This window comes from Melozone crissalis, unplaced genomic scaffold (assembly GCF_028551555.1).
Source record: "Melozone crissalis strain CALT ecotype California unplaced genomic scaffold, PUWL_Pcris_2 ptg000032l_1, whole genome shotgun sequence".
NCBI lineage: Eukaryota > Metazoa > Chordata > Aves > Passeriformes > Passerellidae > Melozone > Melozone crissalis.
This window is the reverse complement of record NW_026535810.1, coordinates 129556-146687: the sequence shown is the minus strand read 5'-3', so window position 1 is coordinate 146687 and position 17132 is coordinate 129556. Positions and strand designations below refer to the sequence as shown.

The 17132-nt window shown below is 67.1% G+C and overlaps 2 protein-coding genes across 3 annotated transcripts; one reads left to right on the top strand and one right to left on the bottom strand.

The window, feature by feature from the left end:
• Positions 1 to 1465: 1465 nt before the first annotated feature.
• On the top strand, positions 1466 to 7792 carry SAMD14 (sterile alpha motif domain containing 14). Of its 2 annotated transcripts, none has more exons than XM_054281571.1 (10): positions 1466 to 1522; positions 2227 to 2278; positions 3304 to 3440; positions 4214 to 4472; positions 4545 to 4632; positions 5014 to 5088; positions 5173 to 5323; positions 5862 to 5969; positions 6052 to 6207; positions 7405 to 7792. In XM_054281571.1, the coding sequence occupies exons 2-10, from the start codon at positions 2239 to 2241 to the stop codon at positions 7561 to 7563; spliced, it is 1173 nt and encodes a 390-aa protein (XP_054137546.1). In that variant the 5' UTR covers positions 1466 to 1522; positions 2227 to 2238; the 3' UTR covers positions 7564 to 7792. The 2 variants fall into 2 exon arrangements, with proteins under 2 accessions (XP_054137546.1, XP_054137545.1); XM_054281570.1 differs by having other exon boundaries at positions 3283 to 3440.
• A 307-nt stretch (positions 7793 to 8099) lies between these two features.
• PDK2 (pyruvate dehydrogenase kinase 2) lies at positions 8100 to 15064 on the bottom strand. The gene is made up of 11 exons (XM_054281488.1): positions 14905 to 15064; positions 13752 to 13893; positions 12897 to 12968; positions 12499 to 12683; positions 11308 to 11397; positions 10975 to 11052; positions 10548 to 10624; positions 10372 to 10470; positions 9697 to 9804; positions 8751 to 8864; positions 8100 to 8679 (listed from the first exon to the last, which is right to left on the bottom strand). The coding sequence occupies exons 1-11, from the start codon at positions 15020 to 15022 to the stop codon at positions 8539 to 8541; spliced, it is 1224 nt and encodes a 407-aa protein (XP_054137463.1). The 5' UTR covers positions 15023 to 15064; the 3' UTR covers positions 8100 to 8538.
• Positions 15065 to 17132: the final 2068 nt, after the last annotated feature.

The window sequence follows — 17132 nt, the reverse complement described above, 5'->3', positions numbered from 1 at the left end:
GGGGGGGGTCCCCTCTGGGGTGGGGGCGATGCTCCCCCTCCTCACCTGTAAATAACCCCCCCCCCCCCAAAATCACGGCATTTCTCTGGGGCCGGGACACCCCCCAAGCTCCGGCCGCCCCCAGCCGGGCCGGGGGGGTCCCGCCCTTTGATTTTCATTTCTATTTTGCCCCCCCCGCCCCCGAGTCTCCGACAGTAACTGGATGTGGGGGCAACTGGGAGCCAGAGCTGGTTATACTGGGAAGGGGAGGCGGGGGGGGCGCGCGGGGAGGGGGCGGGGGGGGCGGGGCCGGGGGGTCCGACTGGATTGGAGCCACTTCGGGGAGGGGGGAGGGGGCTATTTAATGGGGGGGGGGGGTCCGGGGAGCGCGAGCCCCGGGGGGGGCCGGGGTTATTTAATCTCACACGTGTACCTGTGGGTGTATATACTATATATAATGTACCTATGTAGCACCGCTCCCGCTCTCCGCGCCCGGCGCCGCCCCCGCCCCAAAAACGCCGCCCCCGCCCCATAAACGAGACCCCCGCCCCACAAATGCGGGCTCGGCCTCGCCCCCCGCATCCTCCTGCCGGCGGATGGGCCCGGGGGGCATCGGGGAGGGTGGGGGGGATGTGGGGAATCATTTGGGGTCGTAGGAAGGGGTGGGGGGCACTGGGGAGGGGGGAGGGAATGTGGGGAATTATTTGGGGTCACGGCAATGAGTGGGAAGGGGTGGGGGGCACTGGGGAGGGTGAGAAGAATTGGGGGACTGGGAAGGATGGGGGGGAACTGGGAGGCACTGGGAGGGTTGGGAAGGACTGGGAGTGATTTGGGGTGGTGGGAAGAAGTGGGGGGCATGGGGAATGGGCTGGATGGGGGACACTGGGAGGCACTGGGGGTGATTGGGAAGGACTGGGCGGCACTGGGAGAGCTGGGCACGGTGCGGGGGCGCACTGGGAGGATCCCCTGGGTTGGTGGGCACTGGGGGACACTTGGGGACGCTGGTGGCACCGCTGTGGCCGTGCCCGTGTCCCGCCGGTCGCTGTCCCTTCAGCACCGACGCGCGTCCGTCCCTTCGTGCCCGGTGTGGCCGTGCCCTCAGTGCCCCCCGGCGCTGTCCGTTCAGCACCGGGCTCGTGTTCGCTGTCCCCCGGGTCCCGGTGTCCCCATCCCCGGTGTCCGTTCAGCACCCCGGTGTGTTCGCGGTCCCCCGGGTCCCGGTGTCCCCATCCCCGGTGTCCCCATCCCCGGTGTGTTCGCGGTCCCCCGGGTCCCGGTGTCCCCATCCCCGGTGTCCCCATCCCCGGTGTGTTCGCTGTCCCCCGGGTCCCGGTGTCCCCATCCCCGGTGTCCGTTCAGCCCCGGGCTCGTTCCGGGCGGGGCAGACCCCGCCCCCGCCGCCCCCGCCGTTTCCGGGTTCCTGTGCCCCCCCCGCGGCCCCCGGCCCGGTGGGGCGGCTCGGCAGCGCCCTCCGCTCCCACCGGCCCCGAGCCCGGCCCGGCGGGAGGCGAGCGGGGCCGAGCAGGATGCCCGAGGAGCGCGGGTGAGTGGGGAGGGGGGGATCGGGCGGGGCGTCACCCCGGACAGCGGCCCCGGTACAGCCCCGGTACAGCCTCGGTATAGTCACGGTACAGCCCCGGTACGGCCCCGGTTCAGCCCCAGCCCCGGTATAGACTCGGTAGAGCCCCGGTACAGCCTCGGTATAGTCACGGTACAGCCCCAGCCCCGGTACAGCCCCCGGTATAGCCCCGGTACAGCGCCAGTATAGTCTCGGTACAGCCCCGGTATAACCCAAGCCCCGGTACAGCCCCGGTACAGCCACAGCCCCGTTACGTTCCCGGTAGCTCCCGTCCCCCGGGACAGCCCCATGCCCTCGGTTCGATATTCCCGGTCCAGACTCATTCCCGGTCCGGCATTTCGGGTCCAGCCACACCCAGGGACACCATTCCCGGTCCAGCCTCCCCCACCCGCCGGTACCGGCCTCTCCCGGGGCTGATCCCCCCTCCCCGATGCCTCCGAGCCCCGTGGAGCCCCCGCCCCTCCCGAGGCTCCCCGAGCCCCGGGGGCGGGGGGATTTAACCCCTTCCCGGCCGCTCTGCAGCGGGGATCCCCAGCTCCCTTCCCATGGGAGGCACAGAGGGGCTGGTCCCTCCCCTGATGTCCCCTCTGTCCCCAGCCCTGTCCCTCCTTCTGATGTCCCCTCTGTCCCCAGCCCTGTCCCTCCCCTGATGTCCCCTCTGTCCCCAGCCCTGTCCCACCATGTCGGTCTCCAAGCTGCAGGACACGGACGAGGTTTTTGGTGAGTTCCTGTTCCAGGGGGGGCCTGGGGTGCAGAGCCCCCCTGGGGGTGCAGAGCCACCCGTGGGTCCCCACCCACCCTCAGTGTCCTCCTGTGTCCGGGCTTGGGGACAGTGTGGGCTTGGGGACACGGGGATGTGCGTGGGGAAGGGGACATGGGGACACACAGAGGGTGTGGGGTGACAAGGACATGGGGACACATCCAGGGCACTCAGACATGGGGGACAGGGGGCACAGGGGTGTGCAGGGGGTGACAGGGACCTGGGGACACAGGGACCTCGGGTGGGGTTGGGGTGCAGGGCTCAGAGCAGGATGGGGATATTGGGGGGATCCCGGTGGCACCTGGGCAAAGCGTGTCCCCCCTGGGTGACGGGGACACTCTGTCCTCAGGGTCACCCACTCCTCTGTCCCCGTGCTGGGCCATCTCTTTGAACACTTCTCTCTGTCCCCTTGTCCCCTGTCCCGCCCCACTGGGGTGCCCCATCCATGTCCCCAATGCTCCCCTCTCCTTGTGCCCCCTCCTGTCTTCCTGGGACTGCCCACCTGCCCTTTGACTCTCCCGCCCTGTCCCTGTCCTTCTGTCCCTCTGTCCCCTCTCCACTGGGCTGGCCTTCCCTGTCTGTCCACCTGCCTCCAACGCTTCCCTGTCCCTTTCTCCCTGCTCATCCCTCCCTCCATCTCCCATCTGTCTGTCCATGGATCCATCCATGGATCCATCCTTCCCTCCATCCATCATCCATCCATCCTTCCCTCCATCCATCCATCCATCCATCCATCCATCCATCCTTCCCTCCATCCATCCATCCATCCATCCATCCATCCATCCATCCGTCCATCCGTCCATCCATCATCCATCCATCATCCATCCATCCATCCCTCGCTCCATGTCCATCCCTCCATGTCCACCCCCGCGTTCCCGCTCTCTCCCACCCCACGCCGTCCCGCTGTCTGTCCGTGTGTCCGTCCGTCTGTCTCTCTCTGCCCCGGTGTCTCTGTCACGGGCAGATTTTACCGCTGTGGTTCCAGAGACGCCGCGTTTGGACAGCAGCCTGCACAAGGCCCGCGCCCGGCTCCTGGCCCGCGGCCGCCGCCAGCGGCCCTCGCGCTCCCGCCTGCGCGACAGCGCCAGCTCCACCGAGGGCGACGAGGGGCCCGAGGCCGCGGTGAGACGGGACAGGGGCCGGGGGGCATGGGGACACCGGGCATGTGGGGTCACAGGGGCTGGGGACACCAGGGATGGACTCAGGGGACAGTGGGGCTGGAGGTCGCAGGGATTCGGGACCTCAGGGATGGCCTTGGAGGACATCAAGGGCTGGGGGCTCACAGGGACTGGGGACACCAGGGATGGACTCAGGGGACAAGGAACTGAGGGGTCACAGGGATTGGGGACACATGGTCCGGGGGGTCACAGGGGCTGGGGACACCAGGGACAGAGTCAGAGGACACCAGGTCTGGGGGGGTCACAGGGATTGGGGACACCAGGGATGGACTCAGGGGACATCAAGGGCTGGGGGGGTCACAGGGATTGGGGACACCAGGGATGGACTCAGGGGACATCAAGGGCTGGGGGGGTCACAGGGATTGGGGACACCAGGGATGGACTCAGGGGACATCAAGGGCTGGGGGGGTCACAGGGATTGGGGACATCAGGGATGGACTTGAGGGACAGCGGGGCTGGGAGTGCCAGGGATTGGGGACACCGGGGATGGACTCAGGGGACACCAGGGCTCGGGGGCACAGGGACTGGGGACACCAGGGATGGACTCGGGGGACATCAAGGACTGGAGATGACACAGGGATTGGGGACACCAGAGATCCCAGGGACAGGCCTGAGGGGCACCATGGACACCAAGGATGGGTTGGAGGATGGCGTGTTTGGGGACAGGGGAGGTGGTCTGGGGGACATGGGCTCTGACCCCTGCCCGTGCCCCCGCAGGGCACCGAGGGCGAGGGCAGCCCCCCGGCCCCCTCGCCCTTCTCCCGCACCGACGGCTTCTCCTTCGAGCCAGGGGTGGCACGGCCGGGCCTAGGGGACCCCCCGGCTCCCACGTCCCCCCTCAGCCGCTACCGGCCCCTCACCAACACCCCGTCCCAGGAGGGGCTCTCGGGACCCCCCGCGCCCCAGTTCTGCCCCAGCTCTGACAGCTCCCCCGGCTTTGCCCGCCGCCACCCCCGGCCCCGGCAGCACAGCGAAGGTGAGAACCCCCCCCAGACCCTGGGGACACCTGGGGGGGACAGAGGGTGACAGCCCGGTGCCACCCCTGCAGATGACAGCCGGGACATGAGCCCCCCCTCGCCCGCCAGCCCGACCGTGGGGCTCGATAAGAAAACGAGGAGGAAATTCTTGGATTTGGGGTGAGAGCTCGGCCTGGGCAGGGGGGAGGGACAGGGATGGATGGATGGATGGATGGATGATGGATGGATGGATGGATGGATGGATGGATGATAGATGGATGGATGGATGATGGATGGATGGATGGATGGATGGATGGATGGATGGATGGATGATGGATGGATGGATGGATGGATGGATGGATGGTGTATGGATGATGGATGGATGGATGGATGGATGGATGGATGGATGGACGGATGGATCCATAGATGGACAGATGGATCCATGGATGGATGGATGGATGGATGGATCCATGGATGGATGGACAGATGGACGGATGGATGGATGGATGGATGGAGGGGGTCCTGGTGCCCCAGCCATCAGGTCACCACCCCCGTCCCCAGGGTGACCCTGCGCCGGGCATCCTCTGGGAAGAGCCGCAAGGAGAAGAGCAGCAACCGCCTGTCCATGGGCAGCAGGTGAGGGACTGCCCCGGGACAGGGGGACACGTGGGGACAGCCTGGGGACACCTGGGGACACCCCTGACCCTGCTGTGTCCCCAGGGATGTGTCAGAGGGCCCCGGCCGCCCCTCGGGGTCCCCGTTCCTGCCCTTCTCCTGGTTCTCGGACAGCGCCCGGGGCTCGCCCGGCCCCGCGTCCCCCGCGGGCTCCCCCCGGCACGAGGGGCTCAGCCCCCCCAAATCCGCCTCACAGGTGAGCCCTGACATGGGGACAGGCCTGGGGACCCCATGGGCTGTAAGAGAGGGGGTGACACCAGCTCTGGGGACAGAGCCAAAGCCCCATAGGGTCAGGGAGAGGACTCGAAGCCCCACAGGGCCAGGGGGGCTTTGTGGGGGTGTCAGAGCCCTGTAGAGTCAGAACAGGAATTGGGGGTGTATAAAATCCTTTAGGTTAGGGTGGCTTTACAGGAATCAATGCTCTGAGGGGGCTGGCAGCCAACTGGGGGCTGTGGGGTGCCTCTGGGGTGGCTCTGGGTGTCACTGGGGGCTGTGGGGTGGCTCTGGGGGTTGCTGGGGTCTCTCTGGGTGTCACTGGGGGGCTCTGGGGTGGCTCTGAGGACCACTGGGGGCTGTGGGGTGCCTCTGGTTGTCACTGGGGTGCCTCTGGTTGTCACTGGGGTGGCTCTGGGTGTCACCAGGGTGGCTCTGGGTGTCACTGGGGGTAACAGGGGTGGCTCTGGAGGTTGCTGGGGTGGCTCTGGGGTCCCATCCCTGCCCCTCCCGCTGCCCAGGACTCGGAGCTGAGCGAGGACTCGCCCCCATCCAGCGCCAGCCCGCGCCTGCCGGGCCCCCCCAAGTGCTCGTACCCGTACCACACGCTGTCGCAGTCCTCGGACGAGGTGAGAGCGGCGCGGGGGCCGCGGGGCCGGGGCTGCGCCCACCCCGGTGCCCCGGGGACCCCCGTCTGACCCCCGTGCGCAGCTGCTGGAGGAGCCGGCGGGCGCGGCCGCGGGCTGGACGTGCGGCCAGGTGGGGCAGTGGCTGCAGAGCCTGGGCCTGGAGCGCTACGTGCGGGAATTCGCCGAGCGCGGCGTGGACGGGCCCCGCCTGCTGCTGCTCGATGGGACCAAGCTCAAGGTGCGGGGCCGGGGGGGCTCCAGGGACCCCAAAAGATGGAGGGAGAGAGGCTCTGGGGGCTCCAGGGGGGGATTGTGTGGGGCAGGAAGAGCTGGGAGGGTCTGGGGTTCCCCAATTCCATGGGGCAGGAAGGGCTGGGATGGTCTGGGATTCCCCAATTCCATGGGGCAAAAAGATCTGGGAGGGTTCTGAGTACCCCAAAGGGGGTTTTCATAGGGCAGGGAGGTCTGGGATGGTTCTGGGTCCCCCAATTCCATGGGGCAGGAAGGGCCGGGATGGTTCTGGGTCCCCCAATTCCATGGGGCAGGAAGGGCGGGGAGGGTTCAGGGCACCCCAGTTCCATGGGGCAGGAAGGGCTGTGAGGGTTCGGGGTGCCCCAAAGGGAGGAATTTAGTGGGGCAGGAAGATCTGGGATGGGTCAGGGTGCCCCAAACTGGGTTTCCATGGGTATCCAAACCCCGTTGTCCGAGCTGGCCTCTCCATGGGTTGGGACACCCGGGTACCCCAAGGGACGATCCCAAGGGAGGCACGGGCGGTTCTGGGCACCCCAAGGGAGACATGGGCATTGTGGGCACCCCAAGGGAGACACGGGCATTGTGGGCACCCCAAGGAAGGGATGGGCGGTTCTGGGGACCCCAAGGGAGGCACGGGCATTGTGGGGATCCCAAGAAAGGGACGGGCGGTTCTGGGCACCCCAAGGGAGGCACGGGCGTTGTGGGCACCCCAAGGGAGGGACAGGCGGTTCTGGGCACACCAAGGGAGACATGGGCATTGTGGGCACCCCAAGGGAGGCACGGGCATTGTGGGCACCCCAAGGAAGGGATGGGCGGTTCTGGGGACCCCAAGGGAGGCACGGGCATTGTGGGGATCCCAAGGGAGGGACGGGCAGTTCTGGGGACCCCAAGGGAGGCACGGGCATTGTGGGCACCCCAAGGGAGGGACGGGCATTGTGGGCACCCCAAGGGAGGCACGGGCATTGTGGGCACCCCAAGGGAGGGACGGGCGGTTCTGGGCACCCCAAGGGAGACACGGACATTGTGGGCACCCCAAGGGAGGCACGGGCGTTGTGGGGATCCCAAGAAAGGGACGGGCGGTTCTGTGCACCCCAAGGGAGGGACGGGCATTGTGGGCACCCCAAGGAGCCGCTGCCGGGGAGGCTCCGTCCCGGGGTGCCCGTGCCAGCCCGCGGTGCCGCAGGCGCTGGGCGTGGGCAGCTCGCAGGACCGCGCGGTGCTCAAGCGGCGGCTGAAGGAGCTGAGCGCGGCGGCCGAGCGGGAGCGCAAGGCCCGGGACAAGGCGGACAAGCAGCGCGACAAGCACAAGAAAAAGGCGGAGCAGGAGCAGCGGCGCAGCTGAAAACCGGGGGGTCCCGCACCCCATCCCCACACACAGCACACCCCGGGGACACACACGGGGCACGGCCAAGGGACACCGGCCCGGCCCCTTTCGGGATGCAGAGGGCACTGGGACACCCCCAGCCCGTCCTGCCACCCCCCCTGTCACCACCCCGAGGGGTCCCAGCCCCTCCCGACCCTGCACCCCTGGCACAGGAGGGGACAGGGCACGGCCCGACCCCCCCCTCACACACGGGCACCCCCAAATGGGGGGCAGGGAGTGAACCCCGCCCCCCCCCCCAGCCCCCAACGCGGCCCCCCGAGGCCACCCCAGGAAATAAAAGGGTATCAAGGGCCAGTGCAAACTGGAGTGACCGGTGTCACCTGACTGGGGGCACAGAGCAGCTCCCCCTGTCCCCAAGTGCCACCCCAGGACTGAAGGCTCAGCCCCCTTCCAAGGCTGGAGGGGGGAAACTGAGGCACCAGGACCCCAAACACCACAGGGGTTCAGTCAACATCCGATTTATTGACAGTGGGGAGGGGTCTGGGGGAATTTGGGGAATGGGAGGGGGGGGTCGAATAGATCACAGCAAGTGGGGGGTGGGGACAGCTCAGTAGTGCAATAAGAGAGGGGGAGCAGGGACAGGAACATGGGGAGGGAGGGAGGGAGAGGGGCTCAGATCCCCCCACCCCATCAGGGCTGTGGGTGCAGGGAAGTGCTGCTGGTCCTACTGGAACAGGAGCAGTCCCTTGCTAGGATGGGGGCACCCCTGGGGCAGGTGGGAGCTTTGGGGGGCAGTGAGGGAACAACAGGCACTGCTCCAACCCCTCCAGCCCCATCCCTAAGTGCCACCAAGGCGGGGACACCGCGACACCCTCACATCCCACACTCCCCAAGAACCCAAAGAACCGGGATGCCAACCACCCCTGGGGCACTCAGGGACCCCTCACGGGTGCAGCTGAGGGGTCCCGGTGCCCGGGGGAGGCCCGGGGGGGCTCAGGGCACGCGGTAGGTGGAGGTGTTCTTGGGCTCTGTGCTGGGCACGCACCAGTCCCCGCCCTCCTGGCTGGCCTGGTAGTGCCGCCACGCCGACTTGTTGTACACGGGCAGCCGCTCCACCGAGTCCGTGGACAGCGCCTGGGGGGCACGGGGGGCTCAGCGAGGGTGCTGACCCCCCCCCCGGGGTCAGTCTGGCGACAGGCACCCACCTTCAGGTAGATGACGGCGTCGGTGCCGAAGCCCTCCATGGAGAAGAGCTGCAGGTCCCCCTGGAAGTACTTGGCGTAGAGGCGGGAGATGGGCAGTCCGTAGCCAAAGCCGGCCTGGGGGAGGCAGGGAATTGGGGTGGGGGGTCCCCAAGGGCTGGGGGAGCACCCACAGAGCACCCCCGGTCTCCCCACAGTGCCCCAGGAGTGCCAGGAGTGTCACTGGCACTGCCAGCGGGCATGGTGGCATTGTCAAAGGGGGTCCAGAATAGCCACAGGGGCACCCTGCCAACCCAAAATGTCCCCATGCCACCATAAAGGATCCCACTGCCACACCCAAGTATCCCCAAGACACCCCAAAGTGTCCCCATGCCACCATAAAGGGTCCCACTCCCACCCCAAAGTGTCACCATGCCACCCTCAAGTGTCCCCATGCCACCCCAAAGTGTCCCCATGACACTCCAAAGGATCCCACTGTCACCTCAAAGTGTCCCCATGCCACCCCAAAGTGTCCCCATGACACTCCAAAGGATCCCACTGTCACCTCAAAGTGTCCCCATGCCACCCCAAAGTGTCTCCACACCACCCTGAAGGGTCACCATGCCACCCCAAAGGTTCCCTCATCACATCAAGCCAACTGAAGTGTCCCTGTGCCACTCCCAAGCACCCCCACACCACCAAATGTCCCCAAAAGGTGCCAGACCAAGCCCAAACCTCCCAGTGCCACTCCAGCCCACCTCAATCACCCCCCAAAACACTCCCAGGCCACTCCAGCCACCCCCCAAACCTCCCCATGTCACCCCCAAAGCACCCCCTGTCACTCCAGGTCCCCAAACCTCCCCAAGCCACTCCAGCCCCCTCAAACGCCCCTAATCCCCCTCAGCTTCATTCCCCTTTCCCTCTCCCCCTCCCCACGAAGGCCCCCCACCCCTGGGGGGGTGTCACGTACCAGGGGGGCCCCCCCGGAGCCCAGCTGGGGGGTGGGGGCTGTCGAGTACATGTAGCTGAAGAGCCGCTCGATCTTCCTCAGGGGCACCCCCATGCCCCTGTCGCTCATCTGGGGACACCAGAGCAGGTGACAACCCCGTCCCTGTGACCCCTCCCCACACTCTGCCATCCCCCGGGGTGGGCTGGGGTCCCTCCCCAGGACAGGGTTGGGGTCCCTCACCCGGATGGACAGGTCCTGACACCCCCCCAGGACAGGGTTGGGGTCCCTCACCCGGATGGACAGGTCCTGACACCCCCCCAGGACAGGGCTGGGGTCCCTCACCCGGATGGACAGGTCCTGACACCCCCCCAGGACAGGGCTGGGGTCCCTCACCCGGATGGACAGGTCCTAACACCCCCCTAGGACAGGGCTGGGGTCCCTCACCCGGATGGACAGGTCCTGACACCCCCCCCAGGACAGGGTTGGGGTCCCTCACCCAGATGGTCCTGACACCCCCCTAGGACAGGGTTGGGGTCCCTCACCCGGATGGACAGGTCCTGACACCCCCCCAGGACAGGGCTGGGGTCCCTCACCCGGATGGACAGGTCCTGACACCCCCCCAGGACAGGGCTGGGGTCCCTCACCCGGATGGACAGGTCCTGACACCCCCCCCAGGACAGGGCTGGGGTCCCTCACCCGGATGGACAGGTCCTCCTGGCCCAGGGCCACCATCACCCTGATGGCCGGCAGCCGGGGGCTGTTCTCGTGGCTCTCCACCGTGGCTCTCATGGCATTCTGGGGACACAGAGCCCCAGGAGGGGGTCACGGGGTCCCCCAGAGCCCCCCCAGACCCCCCCAAAGGGCTGGGCTACCTTGAAGAGCTCGAAGAGCATGTGGTACAGGTGGGACGGGACGTAGACGATGCTCACGGGCTGCTCCGCGTTGCAGGCTGGGTGAGGGGGACATTGGGATTGGTGGGGACAATCCTGACCCCAAACGTGCCCCAGCCCTAAATGGGTCACCCGAAAACCCCCCACCACAGGGACCCCCAAACCCAGTATGGCCCAACCCTAAAGGAGCTGAGAACCCCCCGGAATGGGGACCCTCACCCCAGAATGAGCCACATAAAAATCCCCCTGCCCCAGGGTCCCCAACCCCAAAGGAGACACCTGAGAGCCCCCAGCCCTAAAGGAGCCACCTGAGAGCCCCCAACCCCAAAGGAGCCACCCGTGATCCCCCTGCCCAGGCCCCCACTGTCCCCTCACTGCCACTGTCCCCCCACTGTCACTGTCCCCTCACCGTTGACCTCCTCGATCTCCAGCTCGGGTGAGGCCATGTAGTATTTGTCACACAGCAGCTTGGCCATGTTGTAGGCATCTGGCAAAGGGGGGGACAGAGGGCTCAGCACCCCCAGGACCAACAGGGGCAGCCTTTGGGGTCCCCCCACCCCCAGACACTCCCCATTCCTGGGGTCTCCTGCAGCGACTGCACAGCTCAGGGGAGAGTGTGGCTGAGGCCACCCCAAACCTGTGACATGAGTGGTGCCAGGGGGGGCTTTCAAGCACCCCCCACCCCCAAACTGCCCCCAGATGCTGTGGGGTGGGACCCCAGACCCCCCCAGACCCCACCAACCTCTCACCACGTTGGCCACGTTGCAGTGGGGGTCGATGCTCCCGATGTGTTTGGGGTGCGCGGGGTTGGTGCTGCCATCGAAGAGCAGGGCTGGGGAGGGGACAACGAGCTGGGGACACCCCAGGGACACCCCCAGGGCACCCAGGGGCTGTGGGGGGAAACATCTGACACCAGGGAGATGCTCAAGAGAGGAACCCTGGGGTTAGTGGGGACCCTCAGGATGGACCCTTGGGGTTGGTGAGGACGCTCAGGACACATCCCTGGGGTTGGTGGGGACCTTCAGGATGGACCCCTGGAGCTGGTGGGGACATTTTGGGGACACCCAGTGATGATGGGGACTTTTAGGACACCCTCCTGGGGTTAGTAGCGGACTCTCTGAGCAGGGACAACCTTGGGGAGCTCCCTGGGGCTGGGAGGACCCCTGGGACAGACCCCTGGGGTTGATGGAGACCCTCAGGGTTGATGGGGACCATCAGGATGCACTCCTAGGGTTGGTGGGGACCCCTGGGACAGACCCCTGGGGTTGGTGGAGACCCTCAGGGTTGATGGGGACCATCAGGATGCACTCCTAGGGTTGGTGGGGACCCCTGGGACAGACCCCTGGGGTTGATGGGGACCCTCAGGACAGACCCCTGGGGTTGGTGGGGATGCTCAGGACAGAGCCCTGGGGCTGGTGGGGACCCCTGGGGTTGGTGGGGACCCTCATGGACAGATCCCTGGGGCTGATGGGTACCCTTAGAACAGACCCCTGGGGTTGGTGGGGACCCTCTGGACAGACCCCTGGCCCTCTGGACAGACCTCTGGGGTTGGTGGGGACCCTCAGGACAGACCCCTGGGGTTGGCAGGGACCCTCTGGGGACACCCAGTGATGATGGAGACCCTCAGCACAGACCCCTGGGGCTGGTGAGGACCCTCATGACAGATCCCTGGGGTTGTTGGGGACCCTCAGGGCAGACCTCTGGGGTTGATGGGGACCCTCAGGACAGATCCCTGGGGTTGATGGGTACCCTTAGAACAGACCCCTGGGGCTGGTGGGGACCCCTGGGGCTGGTGGGGACCCTCAGGACAGAACCCTGGGGCTGGGGGGACACTCTAGGGATACCAAGTGATGATGGGGACCCTCAGCACAGACCCCTGGGGACACTCAGGGGGTTCAGGGCCCCCCAGGGCAGGCAGCCCCCAGCCCCTCACTGTGCTGGTTGAGGAGCATGCGGATGGAGATGCGGCTCAGGTAGAAGCGGTCCAGGAAGTACTGGATGTTCTGGTTGGACACGGGATCGTCCCCGTACGTTTCCTTGTACTCGATCACCCCCTGGGCCATGGTGGGGACAACGTCGTTGTGCCGGTTCCGGATCGTCACCAGCGCATTGGTGAACCTGGGGACAGAGACAGGGACACGCTGGGGACACCGCTCCGGGCACAGCCCCGATCCAGGCCAGGATTCCCCACGAGCTGGGGGCACTGGAAAACCCGGAGTGGCTCCAGTAGCACCGGAATGGGGGCGCTTTGGGGTGGCCCTGGGTGACACCAGCGCGGCTCAGGGGGGAGGTGACACCCGGGGAATGGGGACAAGGACACTCCTGACTCACTGTCCCAGCGTGGCTTGGTCCTCGGGGTCCCTGTCGTGGAATTCCATGATGTCCAGCAGGCTCTGCACGTACCTGGGGGGACACCCACAGCTGGCACCCCAAACTGAGAGGACAGCCCAGGTGACACCACACAGGGCCAGGGGTCAGCACCCCTCAGCCCGGGCCCCCACCCCAAAGTCTGCTGCACCAGGGATCACTGTCCCACTGCATTGCTGGCACTTGGGGACAGCTGGGGACACGGCCCCTCTGATGGGGTTGGGGCTGTGATGGAGGTGGCACAGCCAGACCCTCTGGCACGGCCTGACCCCCTGGCACGGCCAGATCCTGCTGGCAGCAGCCCAAGACACTGGACAAACAACGTGTCACGTGGTGGCCAAGAGAAGGGTCACGCTGCTGGCACTGGCATGGGGACATGGCACTTAAAGGGACACTCAGACCTGCCCAGGACAGGGACATCCTGTGGGGAGTTGGAAGCACTGGTGTCCCCCCAGCTGGCTGGGGACACCCCTCTGGCACAGGAGTGGACTGTGTCACCCAAGGGGTGGCACCAGCTAGGGAGTGCCCTGCCTGTGTCGCCCCCGTGCCAGCAGGGGAGGACAGCTGGTGACAGCTGTGGGACACACGGTGAGGTGACAGCAGAACCCCCGGGGGTGGTGACAGGAGCTGTGGCAGCAACAGGAGCTGTGCAGGGGATCCAGGAGGGTGACAACAAGTGGACCTGTAGCAGTGGGACCCCAGGTGAGTGGCAGTGGTGGCACCTCCAGCAGCAGGCCCCAGTGCCAGCTGCCCGGGACCGTGGGTGGCAGTGCCAGCAGCCCCGTGGCAGTGTCCCCGTGTCCCCAAGGCCACACTGACCAGCTCTGCACCAGCTGCACGGAGGGCGTGCGCAGCACCCGGTCCGGGAGCAGGTTGATCTCCTTCATGATGTTGGAGAGGCGCACGGGCAGCTCCTGGCGCAGGAAGGCAAACGAGGTCTTCTCACAGGCATTGCTGGAGCCTGGGGACACATGGGGACACGGAGGGGACACGGGTGAGCCCCCCAGAGCCACGCCTCTGGCAGCGGGGACAGGGGACAGCAGCAGGTCCTGCTCGGCTGGGGAGGGTGTGAGGGGTTTGGGGACACTGGGGGACACTGCAGGGGACAGGGTGGGGACAGGGCTCAGCCCACTGGGTGGGCAACCCAGGACAGCCCAAACTGGGGCTGGGAGACCCCCGAGAGCAGCTGGGAGGGGAGAGGGAGCTGGGCCAGCACCAGGACCCAGAGCAGGCCCAGGGGTCCCCAGAGACACGGAGAGGGGTCCCCAAGCAGGAGCTGGGCAGGGGGGCACATCTGACCCCAAAGGCCGGGAGGGGCAGATCCCTTGGGACAAGGGACACTGGGATGGAGCTGGGGGGACAGGGGGGACCCCAAATGCAGCCCCCAGCCCCTGTCTGGGAGCAGGGCAAGGCTGGGTGACAGCCATGGGGTGACATCCCCATCCTTGGGGACATTGGGGGGTCCCAGCTGCCCACCTGTGGGGGCCAGGCAGGTGCAGGGCCGGGGGTCCCTCACAGTGGGGCTGTCAGGATGTGCCCCAAACGAGGGGGTCTGGGGGGCAGAGGGGACACCCCCAAAAGTGGCCTATGAGGAAACCACGTTCCAACCCCACTTATTCACCCGGGGGGTGCCGTTAAATCCCCTCACCCCGATAACAACGGGATATTTGGGGGGTCAGGGTTACCCACACACCCACTGAGGGGGGGCAGACCCCAGAGCCCCCAGATTTACGGGGTGGGGAGGGGAGAAACTCCCTGGGGAGGGGGTCAGGGCTTACCGGGGGGGTGTGGGAGGGAATTCCTTGGAAAGGGGGTCGGGAATTCCCGGGGGTGCCCACGGAGCTCCCTCCCCAAGCACCACCCCCACACCGGTGTCCCCGCCGAGGGGGGGCTGAGGGGACACGAGGGGTGTCCCAGTGCCGGAGCAGGGTGGGGGTCCCGGGGCTGGGCCGGGGGGGTTTCCTTTATTTACCGAAGTCCAGAAACTGCTTCATGGAGAGCGGCGACGGCGAGAACTTGCTGAAGTGCTCGATGTAGGTGGGGACGCCGGCCAGCGCCGCGCGCTTCCCGAGGCACCGCAGCAGCCTCATGGCACCGCGGTCCCCTCGGTGCCCCCTCGGTGTCCCCTCGGTGTCCCCTCAACGCCCCCTCAGGGTCCCCTCAGAGCCCCCCGAGCCCCCGGGCCCGGCCGCGGCCCCGCCCCCGCCGCGCCGCGCGCAAACAACACACCCGCCGTCAATCAACGAACCGTGACCAATCAGTGTCCGTTATACAGTAAACCCCGCCCCTCCCCGTGCCAATCCGTCTTCATCGTTCGGCACGCCCCGCTGTCAATCACCTCGAGCCACGCCTCTCGCGGGAGTTATGCTTAACGCCCCGCTGTCAATCAGCGCGAGCCACGCCCCTCAGTAAAGTTAATGCTGCCCGCCCCGCTGCCAATCAGTGCGAGCCACGCCCCTTAGGGTAGTTATGCTGCACGCCCCGCCGTCAATCAATGAGAGCCACGCCTCTCCGAGACGTTAATGCTGCCCGCCCCGCTATCAATCACCTCTCGCCTCTCGGCCAATCAGCGTCCTCTCTGCTTTAGGCCACGCCTCTCTCCGGCTAACCCCGCCCCCGCTGACGCACCGGCGCTAATTTGCATAACCGGGGCTCCCATCAACCCCTGGGGGTTCCCAGGCCCCTTTCTGGGGCGTTTTGGGGGAATTTGAGCCTTTCCCGAAGGTTTTGGGGGGCTCTGCGCCCACCCCAATCCCAGCATTACCCCTCCATCACCTCCTGATCCCCAAATACATCATTCCCCCCTCCCCCGTCCTCTTTTTGCCCCAAAAGCCCCCAAACCCCAGCCCACTCCCCCATCGCGGCAGCCACGGCACGGAGGGGACCACGGAGGGGATACGAGGTTACAAATCCCAGAGCGAGCCTTTATTGGGCCCCGGCGAGGAAGTGAGGGGGGGTTTGGGGGCCGGCTGGGGGGCTGGGGGCGCGGGACCCCCTCCCCAGCCAACCCCGGTACCGACCGGACGCCGGGACTCGACACCGAAACACCGAAACTCGGAATAATTTAACCCCGCGGGGCGGGACAGCGACCCCCAGGGCGGGGATGGGATGGGGGGAACACGGCCTGAAGCGCTGCACCCCCCCCCCCCCCCCCAAAAAAGGCAAAGCTGCGAGAACAGCAAGAGGGGTCTGGGGTCGGCAGGGGAGGGGAGACCCACATGGGGTTAGAGGGGGGAGACCCCGGTGGGGTTTGGGGTGAGGAGGGGGAGACATCCATGGTGTCTGAGGTTTGAAGGGGGAGACCCCCGTGGGGTTTGGGGTGAGGAGGGGGTGCAATGAGCTCCCCCAGCCCCCCCGGATAAAGCAGAGGGGTCCCGCACCCATTGCCGAGCGTGTGCCGGCCTGCAGGGACGTGTCCCCATGGGCCGGGACGTGTCCCAGGGAGTTTGGGGACAAGGGACAAAGGGACAGGGAGGTGGCGAGCGGAGTGTCTGCGAGGCGGGGCGGGGGGAAGGCACTCGGTGAGGCCAGCAGCACTTCGGGGACAGCGAGGGGGGGGCACATATGGGGGGTCACCCCCCACAAGCGTGCAAGGCACGGGCGTGCAAGAGCCCCCCGGGAGAACCGGAGCCCCACGGGAGAGCCGGGAGGGGCTGCGGGAGCATCCCGGGAGAACCGGGAGGGGCTGCGGGAGACCCTCGGGAGAACCGGGAGGGGATGCTGGAGCCCCCCAGGAGAACCGGAGCCCCCCGGGAGAGCCGGGAGGGGCTGCGGGAGACCCTCGGGAGAACCGGAGCCCCCCGGGAGGAGCTGCGGGAGCCAAGGGCGGCGGCGGCCGCGTCCGAGGCTCGGGGCAGGGGCAGGGGCAGGCAGGGAGGGATGCGCTTGTGCAAAGTCAGAGCCCCCCTGGCGGGGACCCGGGAGGGGACAGGGGGTCAGTAGTACTTGTCCGGCTCCTGCCACTTGGTCACCCAGAGCTTCTTGCGGCGGCGGCGGGGCAGGAGCCCCCCGGGCTGGTAGCGCTGCTCCTGCCGGATCCGCACCGCGTGGTACTTGGGCATGATCCGGTAGTAGCGGGTCCGCTGGAAAAAGTCGCACTGCGAGGGGGGGACACAGAGAGGGGACAGCGCGTCAGGGAGGGGACAGAGAGGGTCGGGGACAGGCACAGAGACCCCCGAGGCGGCGAAGAGCAGAGCAAAG

Coding starts and splice junctions, on each gene's coding strand:
- SAMD14 (XM_054281570.1), top strand. CDS start 2,239: ATGTCGGTCTCCAAGCTGCAGGACACGGACGAGGTTTTTG. Junction 2,279..3,282: donor GGACACGGACGAGGTTTTTG/GTGAGTTCCTGT, acceptor TGTCACGGGCAG/ATTTTACCGCTGTGGTTCCA. Junction 4,473..4,544: donor GCCCCGGCAGCACAGCGAAG/GTGAGAACCCCC, acceptor CCACCCCTGCAG/ATGACAGCCGGGACATGAGC.
- PDK2 (XM_054281488.1), bottom strand. CDS start 15,022: ATGAGGCTGCTGCGGTGCCTCGGGAAGCGCGCGGCGCTGGCCGGCGTC. Junction 12,684..12,896: donor GACCAAGCCACGCTGGGACA/GTGAGTCAGGAG, acceptor CTCTGTCCCCAG/GTTCACCAATGCGCTGGTGA. Junction 10,471..10,547: donor TGCTCTTCGAGCTCTTCAAG/GTAGCCCAGCCC, acceptor CTGTGTCCCCAG/AATGCCATGAGAGCCACGGT.